The sequence below is a fragment of the Lagopus muta genome, chromosome 7 (genome assembly GCF_023343835.1).
Source record: "Lagopus muta isolate bLagMut1 chromosome 7, bLagMut1 primary, whole genome shotgun sequence".
NCBI classification, from domain to species: Eukaryota; Metazoa; Chordata; class Aves; order Galliformes; family Phasianidae; genus Lagopus; species Lagopus muta.
Genome location: NC_064439.1, coordinates 17943753 through 17959979, shown reverse-complemented (window position 1 = coordinate 17959979; position 16227 = coordinate 17943753). Strand labels below are relative to the sequence as shown.

The window sequence follows — 16227 nt, the reverse complement described above, 5'->3', positions numbered from 1 at the left end:
CCCTACAATTAAAATAGAAGCAGCAGAAACCGTGCAGTTATTAAATATCTGAAAATGAAGAAGCATTTTAAAACAGTATGCTTTAAAATTTGGATTTTTTTTTTAACCTTTCTAGCAAAATATCTTTCTTTTTTACAACTTGACTGTCACAAAGAATTTTGTTTTCTCCACTTGTGATGTTGATGCTTTATGAGACCAGTAGCATTTGTAGTAGCATTTGTAGACTAGGTGTTGTGATTTGATCTGTGTTGTGATATTTCTTTACTTTTAACTTTAAAATTCACAGAGCTGGATAGTTACGTCAGAATCTCATTATTGTCAAGAAATGACGTGGCTTTAATTGTTTAAAGGATACTTCCAAAATGTGGGATATTGCATGTAAGAATAAGCTCAGTAGCAAGGCTGTTCGTTAACCATGTTCAGTTGGTAGTGTATAGAGATAAATCTAGAGCAGAATCCATATAATTTACTGTCCGTGAGTTAGGTGAGGCAGATACAGTTGGAGAAAGATTGTAATAACGTGGACACTTCAGGGTCTTAACTGTTAGTAATGTCATAATTATAGACTAAGGGGATGGTGACAAAAATAAAGGAAAGATGACCATGAAAACTGTGTTAAATGGAAGAAGGAAAGATGAAGGTCATTAGAAAAGTGGAGAAGGTATGGAATTGTGCTATAGGGAAGAGGTTGAGAAGATTGCAAGTCCTTACCTGATCTAGCTTAGACAGGGAAACTAGTTGTCAGCATGTGTCTGGCTGTTTTTTGTCTCTCTGTTCTCTGCTAGGTCTGGCTGCAGTTTTTCTTGGTAGTTCATACAGGCAAGGAATTTAAGGTGCACTGATGTTTGCACAGTATGTGTGGTTTGGGTGATTTTAGTCTTGTCACTGCCTTCTTCAGATCATTATTTGTATGAGTGACAAACTAGCTCCAGCTTTTACCCTCTAACTAGCATTTCACTTCTGTTGCTTTTTTTGATCTAACCATGTTCATTCTACTTCTATTTACTCCCTGTGGCACTCTTCCTCTAACTGCAATTCAGTGCTACCATGCTTGGTATTCCTTGGCTAGCTGACAGCTCACTTATCTAATGCACGTGGAGCCTAACAGTTTCATAGACAGGTACTACTTCTTGTCCTGGGCTTCTGGTCAGTAGGGTGTTTTCCCCCAGCCTGTATCATGAACTTTACTCTGCATGTAGACAAACAGAAGTAATGGCTTCACTGAGGGGTGTGAACTCTTACAATTTAATTTGCTACCATGCATATCTGACTAATGTTAATAGGTTCAGTTATTTATTTATTGGCTGCTCTAGCAGAAATGCTAGTCAAGCATTCTTAGATCACAGATGGAGTTCTAGGTTGTGACTAAACAAAATAGCACCAGTTATACCAGTAAATCTGAGTACTTGATCCTCAGATTTGTTGTCATTTTTTCCTGAAAATACCCAAGAAATCCTTAGTTACCAGAATTCCTTTTTTGAACAAATGTATGTCATTCAGAAATGTTACTTTAAATTCAAAATATTTTTGTATTCAATTCATGTATGTTGAGCCTATAATACGTTATTTCTTATCTACTTTAACTTTCACAGTAATTCATTGAAACTGTACTCTTGGATAACAGACTCAATTGAAGGCAGGTATTTTAGCCAAAAAAAAAAAAATCTATTACTTAAAAATTTGAGTGTAGTTTTTAATGCACATAAAATATTTGATCTGTCATGAGTCTTTGTGGAACTTAGAACTGAGACAGTCTATGTTCCCTGCATTGTAGAATGTCACATGATGAGAGCACTTTTATCAATCAGCATGGTTAGAAATTCAACACAGGAACTTTCTGCGTTATATATTAAGTAATCTTGTTTGTCTTGTTTAATTTTCTACTGCATATTTATATGGTTACTAGAAAAGAGGGAGGGGGGAGAGAGATGCATGTAATCATTTTTGTAATTTTTTTCAGGTATTTTTAGCAGCAATGATGTAGCAGTATCATTTCCAAATGCAGTATCTGGCTCAGGATCTAGCACTCCCGTTTCCAGTTCTCATTTACCTCAGCAGGCTTCAGGCCACTTGCAGCAAGTGGGAGCTCTATCACCTTCAACTGCGCCTTCTATAACTACTGTTGTTGCTGCAACTCAGGTAAACTATCACAAGAGTTTAAGATAGCAAGCAATGTTATTGACCCGCTTATTTTCGGTGTTACAAGAAACCATCATTTAATTGGAAAGTAGATTAATAAACATTGTATTTGTTGTGCAAACATTATGATATTGGCTGGAGTTTCCCCCGCATTGTTTCATAGTCCAGTCTCTATAGAGTGGAAGTACACAGTAATACAGATTGTATTGTGACTGATAGCATAAGTGCTATTAGTTCATCAGCGCTCCAACCAGTGTCTGCTACCAGAACAATGTTTTAAGAATGAATTTAAAAGAAAATCATATGAAGTTTCTGGATGTTTCATCTAAATGTGGTGGTATCAGTCAAAGAATAAATGGGTTTGTCTGGGAAATTCAACAGATGGGTTGAATGGAATGGAACAGATGGAAGAAGCTTACCTAGGCCAAGGTTGGCATCTTGATAGCAAATAAAAGTTGACAGACACACTGTAGTTTTATATTTGAAAGATTATACAAATGAAGATGTGTAGTTAGAGGAAAAGTTATGGTAGCATTTTATATGAACTTAAGTTGGGCAAGATTACATTTGTCAACACCACAGAGTATGAAGCTGTAGTTGTAAAGAGCCAACACAATTAAAGTACACAGGGCATAATGTTTTTTGTACTTCAATTTGTATTTTTCTTTCTCTATTGAGGATCTGTTTTATGACTAATACATTAAATGCAGCCTTCTGTGTACATATAAACATCAGTTTTTAAATCTGTAGAATCTACAGTGATTTAAGGTAGTGAATAAAAACTGAAAAATTAAAGTCAAGCTTAACGCATACTTGTGTACGTATGTGTGTGTGCACACATGGACACATGGGTGTGTATAGTAAACATATAGCAATAATGCTGCATGCAGACCAGCATAGAATCATTTTCAGTATCACATAACACTGTTGTTAGAGGTGGTACTTCATATTTTAAGGTAATTGTTCTGGATTATAAGCCTTGCATTTTCCTAATGTGTTAGTGTAATTTCTGTATCATAACCTTTGGAACTAAAATTGGGAACTAAAATATCTTTGCAGAAACTGATAGAAACCATTTAAAGGAAATAAATAAATGACACAGTGTTTCTGGGAAACCTGTGTAGCTTTTCTGAGGGGACGTGACGACCAACTAATTTTTTTCCTTTCTTTTCCTCCCCTCTGACCTCCCCCCCTCCCTTTTCCTTAGTGTATTACATAAAATAACTCCGTGAAGTCATTTAAATTAAGCAGTCTGGAGATGAGTGAAGAGGTTGTGTCATAGTGTAGTAGCTGATTAAAAGACTTAAAAACAAAAACAAAAACAACAACAACAAAAAAACCACCAACCAATCAAACAAACAAACAAAAAAAAAAAACCAAACCACCAAAACCCAGAACAAGTATATATGCTCAGCTCTCACAGTGATGAGGTTTTCCATTGGAGTCTTGCAACAATCAGCATTATGGCCTTTTGTGCAGTTCAGTGTATTCATAAATAATGTGGGAAAAAAAGGAGGAACAGAGGCTATGTTTGCTGATTATGGTAGGTGATGCAGTGAGCTATTAGGAGGATCAACTGTCAAAACTGCTGAAAGACCTCACCAGCCTTTGCTGACAAGGTGGTAAGAGGACAAATGAAATTCACATTAAAGGGAAAACAGTCTCTATTCAAAACAGATACAGCAAACCTGAAAGAGTTACGGAAGAACAGCAGTAATGAGCAGTGGCAAGGAACAGCATCTCTATAAGGAACAAATAAATAATTTAGAGGTCTTGGCTTGAAAAAAAGACTTGTATGGGGTAAGCCAAAGGTCTGCAAAGTCATGGAATAGGTAAATAAACAAGAGTGGTGCACTATAGCTTTCTATTTGTTAAACTCCGATTGAGGATAAACTGATTGAAAAAACAATGGGAGAGAGCCTGAATGTAGTTTACCAACTTAAAGGACTTGAAAATACCGGGCAGGTTTCCCACTACAGGTATTTTTGTTTCATACTGAATTATGAAAACCACCCCTAAAATGCCTTTGCTTTGCTGGACTCTGGGACTTCTTTCAGTTTCAGTTCATGAGGTATTTGAAAAGACTCAGTCAAGTGAACCTATTTTACCATGTAGTTGTTCCTTAATTCAAGAGAAGCATTTTACCATGCAGTTACTTTAAATGACTGATTATTTACCTACTTAGTTCTGCGAGTTTCCACGTGTCTGCTTGAGATCTTAAGTAAATATTAACAGTTACCACTACTTGACCATGAAAGTCTTCAAATAATGGCATGCTAATGCATTTATTGTGTAGTATTTTAATTAAAAGAAAATGAGCCAAGATCCTTGGTGCACCAAAAATGGTTACAAGATAAGGTAAACTTGGGCATCTACAACAGGTAAAAGGTAATGGCTAAAAAGTTTTTTTGTTTGAACTAGTTGTTAAGAGAGCTACTATGGCCAAAACTTGATTGATCAACATGCAGCTGGATTATTATTTAATAGCATCGAATATATGCTGTTACAGTGCGCTTGTCTAAGACTTTAAATATTCTTTTTCTATTAATCAATTGTAAATTATGACTTTGGTGAGATGATAAATTTTCCATTTCTTCATAAATTTTGGTATCCTTTTCTTAATGCTAAGGTATTAGGAAATTCTGAAGAGAGGAACTGGGGAAAAAGTATTTTCCAACACTGAATTTCTGAAATTGGCTGAATTGTTTTGGCTGGGAGGCCATGGCAGACATCCAGAGCAGAAAATTTTACTCAAAGTACTAAAAAAACTAGAAAGCATTACAGTTATGCCAGTGTTGTTGAATAACTTCTGTGTCCGTGTTAAACATTAAGAAAAGCCCCAAAAAGTAGTACTTCAGGTGCTGCTTTTCCTTCAGCAACTAAACAACACCAATTTAAAGCATAAAATATGGTTGTTTTTTTTTTTTTTTTTTTTTTGTTACTATTATTATCTTATTTTATTTTAATCCTGGATTTTAATTCTTTGATTCTGTTGACTGATACGAAGGCTCCTGCCCTGCTTGTTGTTTAAGAGTGACCTTATTGCAATCATCTTTTCTATCTCATTTTATTCTGCCTTCATGCCACGGGTAATTTTTATTCCAATCTAATAAATCCAGAAGAGATTATTAGCTTGTGTTCATGCTGTGCCATAACTGAATTTAAATGCTGGTGTTCCTCACCAGGTGGGAGTTGGTGGTCTGCTTGCTGGAAATGTGGACATATTTATGGATATTTTTTCTTGCATCATTTTCCTGTTTTTTAGTGTTCATGGACATAGACTGTGATAGATTACATTGTATAATTCAGTGAAATTTCATTAGCATGACAGTGCAATTAACAATTGCAAAAGTGTAAGAAAAAGCATGCAGGAGAAAAAGGTACGGTCCACACAAATACTTGATTCTGGTTTTCTGGGAATGGATGCTCTCTGTGTTGGTAGGTACTGCCTGTTTTGCATGTAGCAGCTAAATACTGCATCTTACGTCTCTGAAACTTGTCTATCTATCACATGAAAATTAACATACGTTTTGTTGTCAAGAAAAATCACTTTCTGGCATTTTGGTTTGGAATATTGTCTTACTGCTGAACCAAATCTCATGTTGTACCATGGTGCTCGGTTTTCATCTCAAGGATTTCTTTGTGTTTCACGCTTGATTATAGCAAAGACATTTATTAGTCTCTTGTGTTGTTCTGTATCAGTCTGCTGTATTGCTCTTCTGATAAGTTGTTCTTAGTGATTAAATATTATTTACAGCAAAAGTAGTGATGTAGATGCCTCAGAATCTTTTGGTATCATACAGCAGCATTTGTTTTCTACTTGCCAGGAAATTGTGGTTGGGAGATTAATTTACTTTCAGTTTTAAAATTTTTAATTAGTTTTAGTAGATCACGTGTTTTATAGAGAAGGAGCTGTTTACTGCTTTGATAGAGACTGAGATTGGTTGAGCTGTCTATTCGTTTTGATTACCTAAATCAGTGAAATTATCCTAGTAGCGCTCTGGGGCCATTTGTTTCTGGGCTGCGTGCATTCAGAATATAGTATCAGACTGCAGGAACGGAAGCAAGGCTTTTTGGCTGGGTTTTCTTCCAGTCATTGATTATTAATCTCTCAAATTGTATTCTTTCTAAGAAAAACTGTATCTTGTAGTCTGATTCCAAGATTTTTAATGGGAGTAGAGTACGCATGTAGTGGTTTCTTTAAAACAGAGCATTTTGTTGTAAAGATTTGGAGCTAATAAACTCTCTTGTGCTGGTATTGTGTGGTTTGGATTATAATAATTGCAGATGATGCAGAAATTTTCAGAATTTTATTTTGGAATCAATATATTTGAGTTGCAATTTTAGCTTTTTTTTTCCCTCCCGTGTGATGGTATCTATGCTTCTAGTGATTCCCAGAACTGCGAGGCGCTTTCAAGCAGTGTTGCACATACATGACAATAGCCTATTTTACAGATACGGTCCAAAATCTTTTCTGTTTCTTAGGACAGAGAGAAAGATGTTTCTGCTAGCGGTTTCCTTCTTTTCCCAAGCTCTTTTTCCTTCTCCTAAGTTTGTTTTGTTTTCTCCCTAAGTTCCCATCTCTATGCACTGTGTTTCCTTGACCACAGAAACAGCTAATAGAGGGAAGGGAAAAGAAGCATCTGTAACAGCAGTCCTTGTGACTTGCACAGTGATAGGGAAAGTGAATAGCTGCTGTTCGTTACTTTAGTCCGGTATTTAATTATGATGGAGTAAACTGCAGCCACCGTGGTGGAGATGCGATAATTGGGAAGGTAGGTGCTGCTACTCAGTTGCAATTCTAAGTGAAATAAGTTTGCTTTAATCACTTCCATTATCCCTGAAGTCTGTTTGGCTTTACTCCCCTTAGGAGCAGTAGGAAAACAGCAGGGTTTTCTTTAGCATTCATATAGTGGTGGTTATCCTCCTTTGTGTGATGCAGCCTTTAAGGAGAGATAAGGCTTAATTTTTTCAATAGGTTTGGAGTTATTTGTTAACAATAGAGGAATGTGAAAGCTCAGGAATCCAGAGATCTTTTCAGATGCTGAATGTATGGCACCTTATGTTTCAGATGCTTCTGTCCTTTGGTTTTTATTTTCTCACTTTCTGGGTTACTATAGCTTGTCATTCTGGGTCTCCTTAGCCCTCTGCTCTTTCCCCACACTGCTAATTTACACTATTTTTGTATTTCCTATTTTAGTGGTTTTTTTCTTATTGTGATTCAAGTCTGCTCATCATTGTGCATACTGTCAAAGGCAACCTTCTCCCCCTTTTTCTTTTATATTCTGACACCCATAGGAAAATAACTGAAAATACTGGAAAAATGAACTGTTGTTAATTCTGGTCCTTATCAACAGAGGTTAAGAGCAATTTCAAAAGCAATGTTATTTATGCCTTTCAGAACAGGAGTGGAATGTTCTCTGTAGTTGAAATGATGATTACATAAAAAATACTGCTTCAACAAGTACTTTTTACCAAAATTTTTTTAAAAAATTATTATTATTGTTATTGTTTTTGCAAATCTTCAGAAGGCAAATTTGACACTTTAGGACAATAAAAAACACATGCCTGACTGATACTGTGGCTGAGCGAAAGCTGTAGCAACAAATGGATGCCATATTCTCAAATTCATTATGGCCAGAGAAGATATTCTTTGCTTCTGTTTCCCAATCTTGTTCAGAGAAATGTAGTCTTTTTTCTTTTTCTTTTTTTTTTTTTTTTTGGTAAAACATTCAGCTTAAGAAAACATGAGGAAGGAAGGAAAGTTTCACGGTGAGCATCTAACATGATAGAGCTGGGCAGGCAAAAGTGTAAGTCCATTTAAAGGTGTTTTTGGTCCATCCTTTTCATGAGTAGTCTAGAAAAATGGCAGGTCTGTTCGCTGTCAGTGCTTTAATGAGCTTTCCTTTGGGAGATGGAATGAAAACATGAAGAAAGACAAATTGTCCTCAATTCTAGGACACTGATGTGGCAGACATGATAATCCCAGTCTTCAAGCAGCCTGCAGTAGGTGGTAGCTTGCTTGAGTGAGCGAAAGTACACACTGCTGCCACTTGCCACTTACCACATGGCTGAAGTTAAGAATTTGGTATTGGCTTGTGTGGATACATTTGGATCAGAACATCTTAAGGCTTAAAACTAGAAACTTTGGAAGTATCCCTGTGGACTTATTTGAACAGAGTAACCCTTTCTTGCTATCCAAAACAATTTGTCTTAATTATGGTAAATTACTTTGGCCATGTAATTAAATATGATTTCCATAACTTGGGAAGACCATTATGTTGTTTTTACTTTTTTTCAGGTCAATTCCTAAAGTGCTTCCTAATACATAAACACTTTGGATGCTGAATACCAGATATGAAGTCCAGAGTGCAGTTAGTATGGACTCCTTATCTGCAAAGCCTAGTGACTTGTTTTGGTTTGTATCACAGGCTGCCTTGTAATGAAACCTCCTAACCCTTAGAAACCAGTAATTTGTGTAAAGCACTGATAGTGCTTATGACAGTATGTTGGTTTATTTGATAAGTTTCTCCAAAAAACACTATCTCTGGTGATTGGGAATTCAGGTCTTACCAGACTTTGTCTTTATTTGATACAAAATTGTTTGTTACAATCAGGAGTTAAATGATTGTTCCTGCAGATGAGCAGTATCTTTTTTTTTTTTTTTTTTTTTTTTTTCTTATTCTGTTATAACTTATATTGCAATATATGTATTTTTGGTTGGTTGTTGCTGTTTTTTAAGAACTTGTATAAAAGTAGCAAGTCTAACAAATGTTTGTGGTCAGGTTAGTTATATGTTTCTGGATTTCTAGTTATGTCTTTCTAAAGATGATTTGCATTTAGTTTAGTATGTGTAGTAATTAGAAATAGAATAATAAAACATCTGGAAATCGTGATGGTGCATGTTTTGAGCTGCATGCTTCCAGAAAGGAAATCGTATCCTTAATGCTATACCAGAATTCTCTAATAAATAGACATGGTGGATAAATGAAAACCACTTAACATATTTTATTTGACTATCAAAACAGCTCTTGGTGATAAGATCTCTTAGAAGAGGCTCCTAGCCATGGGGTCAAAGGTGAAATATCGCCATGGATCACAGACTGTTTGGATGCTAAGATTACTTTGTGCTCCTTATCTCACAACTTAAAAAGATGAAAAAGGGTAAAGCAACACATCCAAAACAAAAAGAGATTATTCTTAAAAAGTATGTTGTTCATCCTTGGGACTCATTGCCACAGGAAGTAGTCAATGTCAGTATATTTAGAAGGTGTTCTGTATGCATCCCCCAGAGCTTTGTAGACAGAGAAGAGTTAGGTATTGTTATGTGAACTGTCAATGCAAAATAAAAGCTTTCCTTCCTAAAGCACTAAACTGTGTTCTTGTCACAGCCACGTAAATTTAAGAGACTTAGGAAATCAAAAATGAACAAAGAATGATTCTAATAAAGATTTTGCCATAGCAGTTTTCTTGCTGGACACTTAAAACCTGTTTTAATTCTTCGTTACTTCTAGGCAAAATGGATAAAAATCTAATTTTCTTTTCCTTCAATCTGACTGAGGATTTTTGGGGTGGGGGTGGAGGAGAGTAGCAAGAAGGAAGAATTTACAGCCAGAGGGAAAATTCCTTGTAACATGTGACTCAAGTAGAAGAACAAAGGAATCATAGTTGCAAGTAATCTAGTATTTAGCTCAATTAAAATCTTTTCATATTCTTCTCTTGCCTCAGAGAGATTGTCTTCACATACACTTGTGCAGTGTACAGGTAGCTTGAAAGGCAGTTGCATGATGTTGGGCAGTGCTGCATGCTGAGACAACTGCATCAGTGTTTCAGTCTAGCAATAAATGTTTTCTGCCTTCAAGCTGAAGCTTATTTAGCTTGGCTTATCTGGTGCTGCTGTAGCAACCATCAGTCTCCAGGCAACTGAGGCACATTGACCTCTTCGTTGAACTGAGTGTAGCACTACTTCAATTTAGCTGCCTGAGACAATAGTAATGTTGTTGAATGTGAAAAATGTGAAATTTTCTAGTCTGTATGCAATGGAAAGATTAAATAAAATTTCAGATGAGACCAAATGTTTAGTTTTGACTTGAAAAAGATTTCAAGTTTATGTAGTGTATCCTTTGTTCCTTCCAAGCTGCAGAGTTCATTGTTGAGGCAGTCCTTAGTGCCTTCTGTAGTGTTGAGTATCTGGTAAGCATTTTTACACGGCAGGAATTCTGCTACCATAGGTGTTTGTTTCATCACTTAAATACCAAAGGCTGTTGAGGTTTATTTAGAAATTTTACGTCAGTGCGTGTGAATAAATTGCTGATTCATTATTTCTATTTTTGAAATTTTAGATGATCTTGGAAGTGATTACTTTTTTTCTCAGATTTATTGTTTGCCATACTAAGCAGGGTTTCTTTGGAATACTCATGAAGAAAACAGATTGCTAAATTGGTATACTGGGTCTGTTTCCTAATCAAGTCATTCTTTCTGCTGGTCAATATGAAAGTGAAATTGTGATTCCCGATGCATAGGTTCACATTCTTAAGGAAAACAAATTCGTAGGCAGGATATTGCTTCCATTGTCTGTTCAGAGCACATACAGGTTAAGTGAGTGCTACAAAGGCAGAGGTAGTTGGAAAGGATGGAGGAACAAATTTGGGGTAAAAGGGATTTGTGTTGAAATGGCAGCTCTGTTGGCAATTTTAAAAAGTTTATGTACAGGCCTATTTATTTTTTGGTGTCTAATTGATAAATATCAGTTGACTAAAGTTGTACAGAATATCCAGCTTAGTTGATGTTAAAGACATCAGTAAACTGGCTGTACAGTTGAAGTTATAGCTTTTTCACATTATTGGAATATAAGCCTTCTACCCATGTGGGTTTTAATGACTTGATGTGTCCTTGTTGTACAGTGGGCAGAGGTATAAATTAGTTTCTGTAGGTGTGCCATTAATTTTTCATTTTGCCTTTCAAATCCCACTGAGTTTCCCGGTTGCATTCATTCATGCCTTTCTTGGAAAATATCTGAGTGTTGTTGTTTGAAGGTTAGATGGTTGCATTTAATTGAAGGATTTATTTGTACTTTTAATCAAAATGATTGATTTTCAAAGACAGTATTTGATTATTTGCTTGTTTATGAGCAATAACCTCCATGACATCTAGTTTTATGCTAGTAGCGTAAGAAGTACTAATGGTGTGAGTAATGTATACATAGGTTGATTTCATAAGCCACATATACAGTTTTCTAACAGATTTTAATTATGGTAATTCTTACATTTTTAATGAATGCTTTTTGATTGAAATTTTTTTCCCTTAAGATACCCCAAAACCTTAATCTGATTTCATTTTAGCCTTTCCAATATCTGTATTTTTTTAGCTAGTTCTTTATTTTGATGAGTTAGCAGTTTTGGAGGGGGGGGAGGAGGTACAGACCAGTTGATTTCAGAAAATTGCACCTTTATTATCTGTTAAAAACCCATCAAACTTCAGGGACTTGTGCATGATGGTACTGGTGGCAGAATGGGATGGGTTATCTTTTCAAGCCCAGTACTTCTTTTGGAGAATGAGTGAATAAAAGGCTGTAGTAGGCATTTGAGGTTAACTGATATTGCTGCTGTATTGGTACGTGTGATACCAGATGGGGCGAGATGAGCTGTAAAAGGTTGTGTGCACTTCCTGCATCAGTAGTGCTGTCAATTGTAGTAATCAAGAAGCCAATACAATAGTTTGCTTGAAAGTTAATTCAACCAATAAAAAAGAAAACAAATATGAAAAAAGTGAAAAGATGGAAAGATCATTTTCATTCAGTTAAAATACAAATTGAGCTTATCACATTGCATTTTAAAATCATTTTGTGCTGCTATTCATTTTGCAAACTTGTATGATGGTTTTGAGAAGAAAAGTGGGAACAGTATTGTATCCCGGATTTTCTTTGTTCTCTGAATTCCGTCTGTATTTATTGGGATGGAAATCTTTCAGGTATTATTGTTTTCACTAGATTCAAGATCTAGACACTTGTGGTGAAGGTGCTGAAGAGTTGAAATGCAGCAGTTGATTCGGCAGAACTCCCACTTGGGGTTCCTAGAAATTTGGTGTGTCTCTGCAGTCTGACAACCCCTATGTAACTCTGTATTGCCATCCCATATGATGAGCTAACAGAATTCAGAGAAGGCAAATGATTGATGATTTGTAGCAGTGGCTCCCTCCCCACACTTCTTAAGTGAAGTTAAAGGTGGTACTAAAGGTACTGAAAGGATCTGATAGCACATTCTTCCCATTGCATTGAATATCCAAGCAAAGCTCCGGGTAATGTAATCGGCTTAAAAAAAAATCTAGAGATAAAATCACTTTTCTCCATTTGTCCAAGTTAAGCTAGAAAACAAAAAGCAAGGTTGCTTTTGCAGCTATCGCTTGATAGGCAAGCTCTTTCACCTTCTCAAGAAAAGCAGTTAATTTGTATCTGTATATTACTGATTTTTGTTTAACATCATGTACATGAGTATGTTTGAATATCTAAACTTTTTAATTGTGATGTAGGTTTTAATGTTGATGTTACTTTTGGTAAATGTTACTTGCCGTTGACTGAAATACATTATTTTAAGATAGCTGCTTGATAAAGCATGTTGACGTTAATATTTGGTCAGGAGTTAAATTTCCTTCCATACCTCATGACACTGGGCAGTTGCTTGGAATTCCTTTAGTGACATCTCAGAAGTGTAGCAGAGTATATTTAGCTTAAAAACTTCTTTTGCTTCTTTTTTTTTTTAATATTGTTTTTAGTAGTTTCCTATGTCGTTTTTAGAAGTTTGCTTGGTTTTGGTGGTATGTAGGGCTCTGTTCATGTTACTGAAACTGAGGGCGATTTTGTGCTATCGTAGCATCATTCTATGGAGGAAAAAAGTAGTATGGATAGGTAAAACCCAAGCACATTAATCCGGTCATCGAACTTAAAGGGATAAAGACAGCACAAGAATAATGACATGTTTTTATTTTAAATGAGAAATCAAAATATCCCTTTCAGTTAATCTTGGGAACTTGTATTGGCTGAAGCAGGTAATTAAATGATGTCACTAATTTTAAAGCATCATCACAATATGACACAAAGCTACAATACAGCAGTGACCATTTTTAAAAAAGCAGAAGGGAAAAGGTATGTTGATTGGATATAAACTGATTAAGAAGCTGCCTTGGAATTGGTTGTTCCGACCATCCTTGTTGTCCTATCATGAAAGGAGGAGAGTTCAGTAATGGTTTAACTACAATTAAATCCCTCCCCTTTCTTTATGGAAACTCAACTGTAGGCATTTCAGCATTAGCCTAAACAATGGTTTTGAATATGTTAAGCCCCTAACAATTAGGGAGCAGTTTGGGGCATTGAATAATGTGGAATGATGCAATTGAACCTGACAGCTTCAACAGTCAGCCTACTCATGGGACCTGAAAGTTGTTCACACTTGGTTTCATCTCTCATCACACGCTGAGTATTAAAACCTTACTGGTGTAGAGCTGAGACAGAAATGAGGCCTGTTATCAGAAAATATTTCAGAGCATAAAACTTGCGAATCTCCGAGCATGCCAATTCCCCTGTTCCTTTCAAGTTTTTGAGACCTGATGCAGTTGTATGTGACTGCGCACTGTTGCGTTCCTCTTTTTCCTTAAAGAATATTTAACTTCTGAAATTTTGGAGTCAAGTAAGCTAAATACAAAGCAGTTTTAAATATTTGCCAGGATATTTTTATTTAGCAAAGTTGAGTTAACTTGGAAACGTAATTCTTTAATTAGAGGAATACCCTCTAAGACTTCCCTACGCTGGAGGAAGCGTTCGTAAGCATCAATCAAGGATCAGTCATTTGCTCTTATTGGAATGGGGCATTCTGTGAATTACAGTGTATCTTCTTGCTGTGCTGCTCTGCTGCTTATTGCTTTACTGATTTATTGAACGTGCTATAAATGAAAGTAGTGTATTATATACCTCTAGATGGGCTTAAATCCTTCTGCTAAAACCTTCATAAGGAAAATTTGCAGCCTTTTCAAAATAAATGCTTAGTGGTCTCTTTATTCGTACATTTTGGTCGTGTGTTGTGTTGACTGAATCAGTTGAAACAAAGAATGCTGTGGCTTTAGAAGTTCTGGATTTTAGAGCATGTTTCAGTCCTGTGATCTTAATGTGTATTGACAGGATGATTGCGCATTTTTAATAAATGCTTGCTACAGCTTGTTTCGGCTGTGAGTGAAACACTAAGCTCCTATTTCACCTTTAAATAATGTAGTACCCCTCCACTTCCTCTACTTTCTTGTCAGATGAAGTCGTCACATACATAATAAAGCTTCACAAATCGTTATTCTTGTCATCTTACATTGCCATTTAAAAAAATATTAATTTTTTTTTTTTTTTTTCATTTTCCTCCAGCTTACTTGAACATTTTTGTTAACGTGACTTTTCCTTTGAAGAGTTGCATAGGATATATGATGTAACTGCAACTTCTGCAGTTTTGGCTTGTTGTAGGACACCTTTACTATTATTTTAGAGGTATAAATGGGGTTAAGTTTAGGGTGAACCACCACTTGTGAAAAAATCAACTTAGATATTGTTTGAATCATGCTAAGTCTTTTGATCTGCTATATCAGCTCACTTGGCAAACATTGTTTAATTCCTTTGATGTCTTCTGTTTTGTGATGTGATGGTTACTCAACAGACTTTAGCAATGCCTTTAAAGGTACTTAGATACTTTTTAGAATGTTCTTAGAGCTTTAGGGGCATGTTTCTGTCAAATAAACATTTATTCTCTGTGCTGATTATAGCTGCCCTGCTGTTATAAATTAATATATAGTTGCTATCTTACACCATCAAGCAAGCTGGTAGTGAATTACACAGAATGAGGGTGAATACTACTGCTTCAGTGTAAATTCTCACTGGAATTACAAAAGATCTTTTATGGAAATATCCTAATGCTGAGCACAAATAACATATTTGTAGTATAAAAGCTAACAGATAATATTAGAACGTATAATCTCAATCCATTTGTTCTCGTGAAGAAGGATACACAAATTCTTAATTTGCTAGTCTTGTCTCTTAGATGTGGAAACAAGTAATGTTGTATCTTACAATGTGCTGTTCTGTAAAGTTTCCTTGGTGAAATAAGCAGGGTTTTTTTTTCTGTTTGTTTTTTTTGGAGAGGAAAGCAATGGAAGTTTGCTGATGAATGATAGTAGTCAACTGGGAGTTTCGCTATAGGAATTTGTTAAGGGAAATAGCAGGAGTTGCATACTATTGCCTTCTTCAGCAGTTAAGTGTCACAGTCCCACCATGTACTGCATTTCTGGAAGATGTTGTATCAGTAGGTGGAAGCGCCTGCTTTACTTAGCACTAATTCAGATTAATTCTACTGGAGACACGCAGTTGTGCAAATACAGAAATAAAAGCCAGATTTGAAGTGAAACTGCAATTCTGTGTCTAACTGTTTTGCACATACCTTTAAAATACGAAGTGAGAAAACCCTCATCATTGTAAGTAATTACTTGTGGCTTTTTCTAACTTTGTGACAGTAGAAGAATGCAAGTATCAGGGAAAATTTCTCACCAGTATATAGTAAATAAAGCATCATTGAAAACAGTTGTGTGAATTCATAAAAGTCCATTCATCAAGTTTAATATGTTGGCTGAAAGCCAAAACTTAATGGTAGTGTGTGATTCTTTCCAGAGACATAGTTTATACTCTGTAATATTTTGCTGTAATAACCAGTATGTTTCCCTCGTCTCTTGTGTGCAGTTATACATGTCAAAATGTCCCACAAATTGAGTTCCTTACTGATCACCTTTTTTTTTTTTTCATTTTTGAAAAAAGTTTGCTTTGTAAGGGTCGTTTACATTTTCTTAAAAGCTTCATTCTGCAACTTGTGATTGCACTCGTTGTGTATCTGCGATTTTGCTCGCCTCTGAATCTTGCAACCTTTTGTTTGTTCGGAAGCAGTCCTTTTGTCAGGTGGGGAAATGCCTTTTTAATAAGCAGCAGCGCCTTTTTTTCTTTGATTGGTTGTCTCCAACTCAGCATTTGACACAAATCTTTTCTTCGAAAGGGAAAAAGCATAAGCAGCCAAG

General features: G+C 35.8%; 1 protein-coding gene across 3 annotated transcripts in view; it reads left to right on the top strand.

Moving 5' to 3' along the window:
* The window catches only part of MLLT10 (MLLT10 histone lysine methyltransferase DOT1L cofactor), a 118889-nt gene that overhangs the window by 82033 nt on the left and 20629 nt on the right, over positions 1-16227 (top strand). For all 3 annotated transcript variants that reach the window (XM_048950414.1, XM_048950413.1, XM_048950412.1), the window contains exon 12: positions 1961-2139. In XM_048950414.1, coding sequence (XP_048806371.1) covers positions 1961-2139 — 179 coding nt within the window. The remainder of the gene's footprint in view (positions 1-1960; positions 2140-16227) is intronic.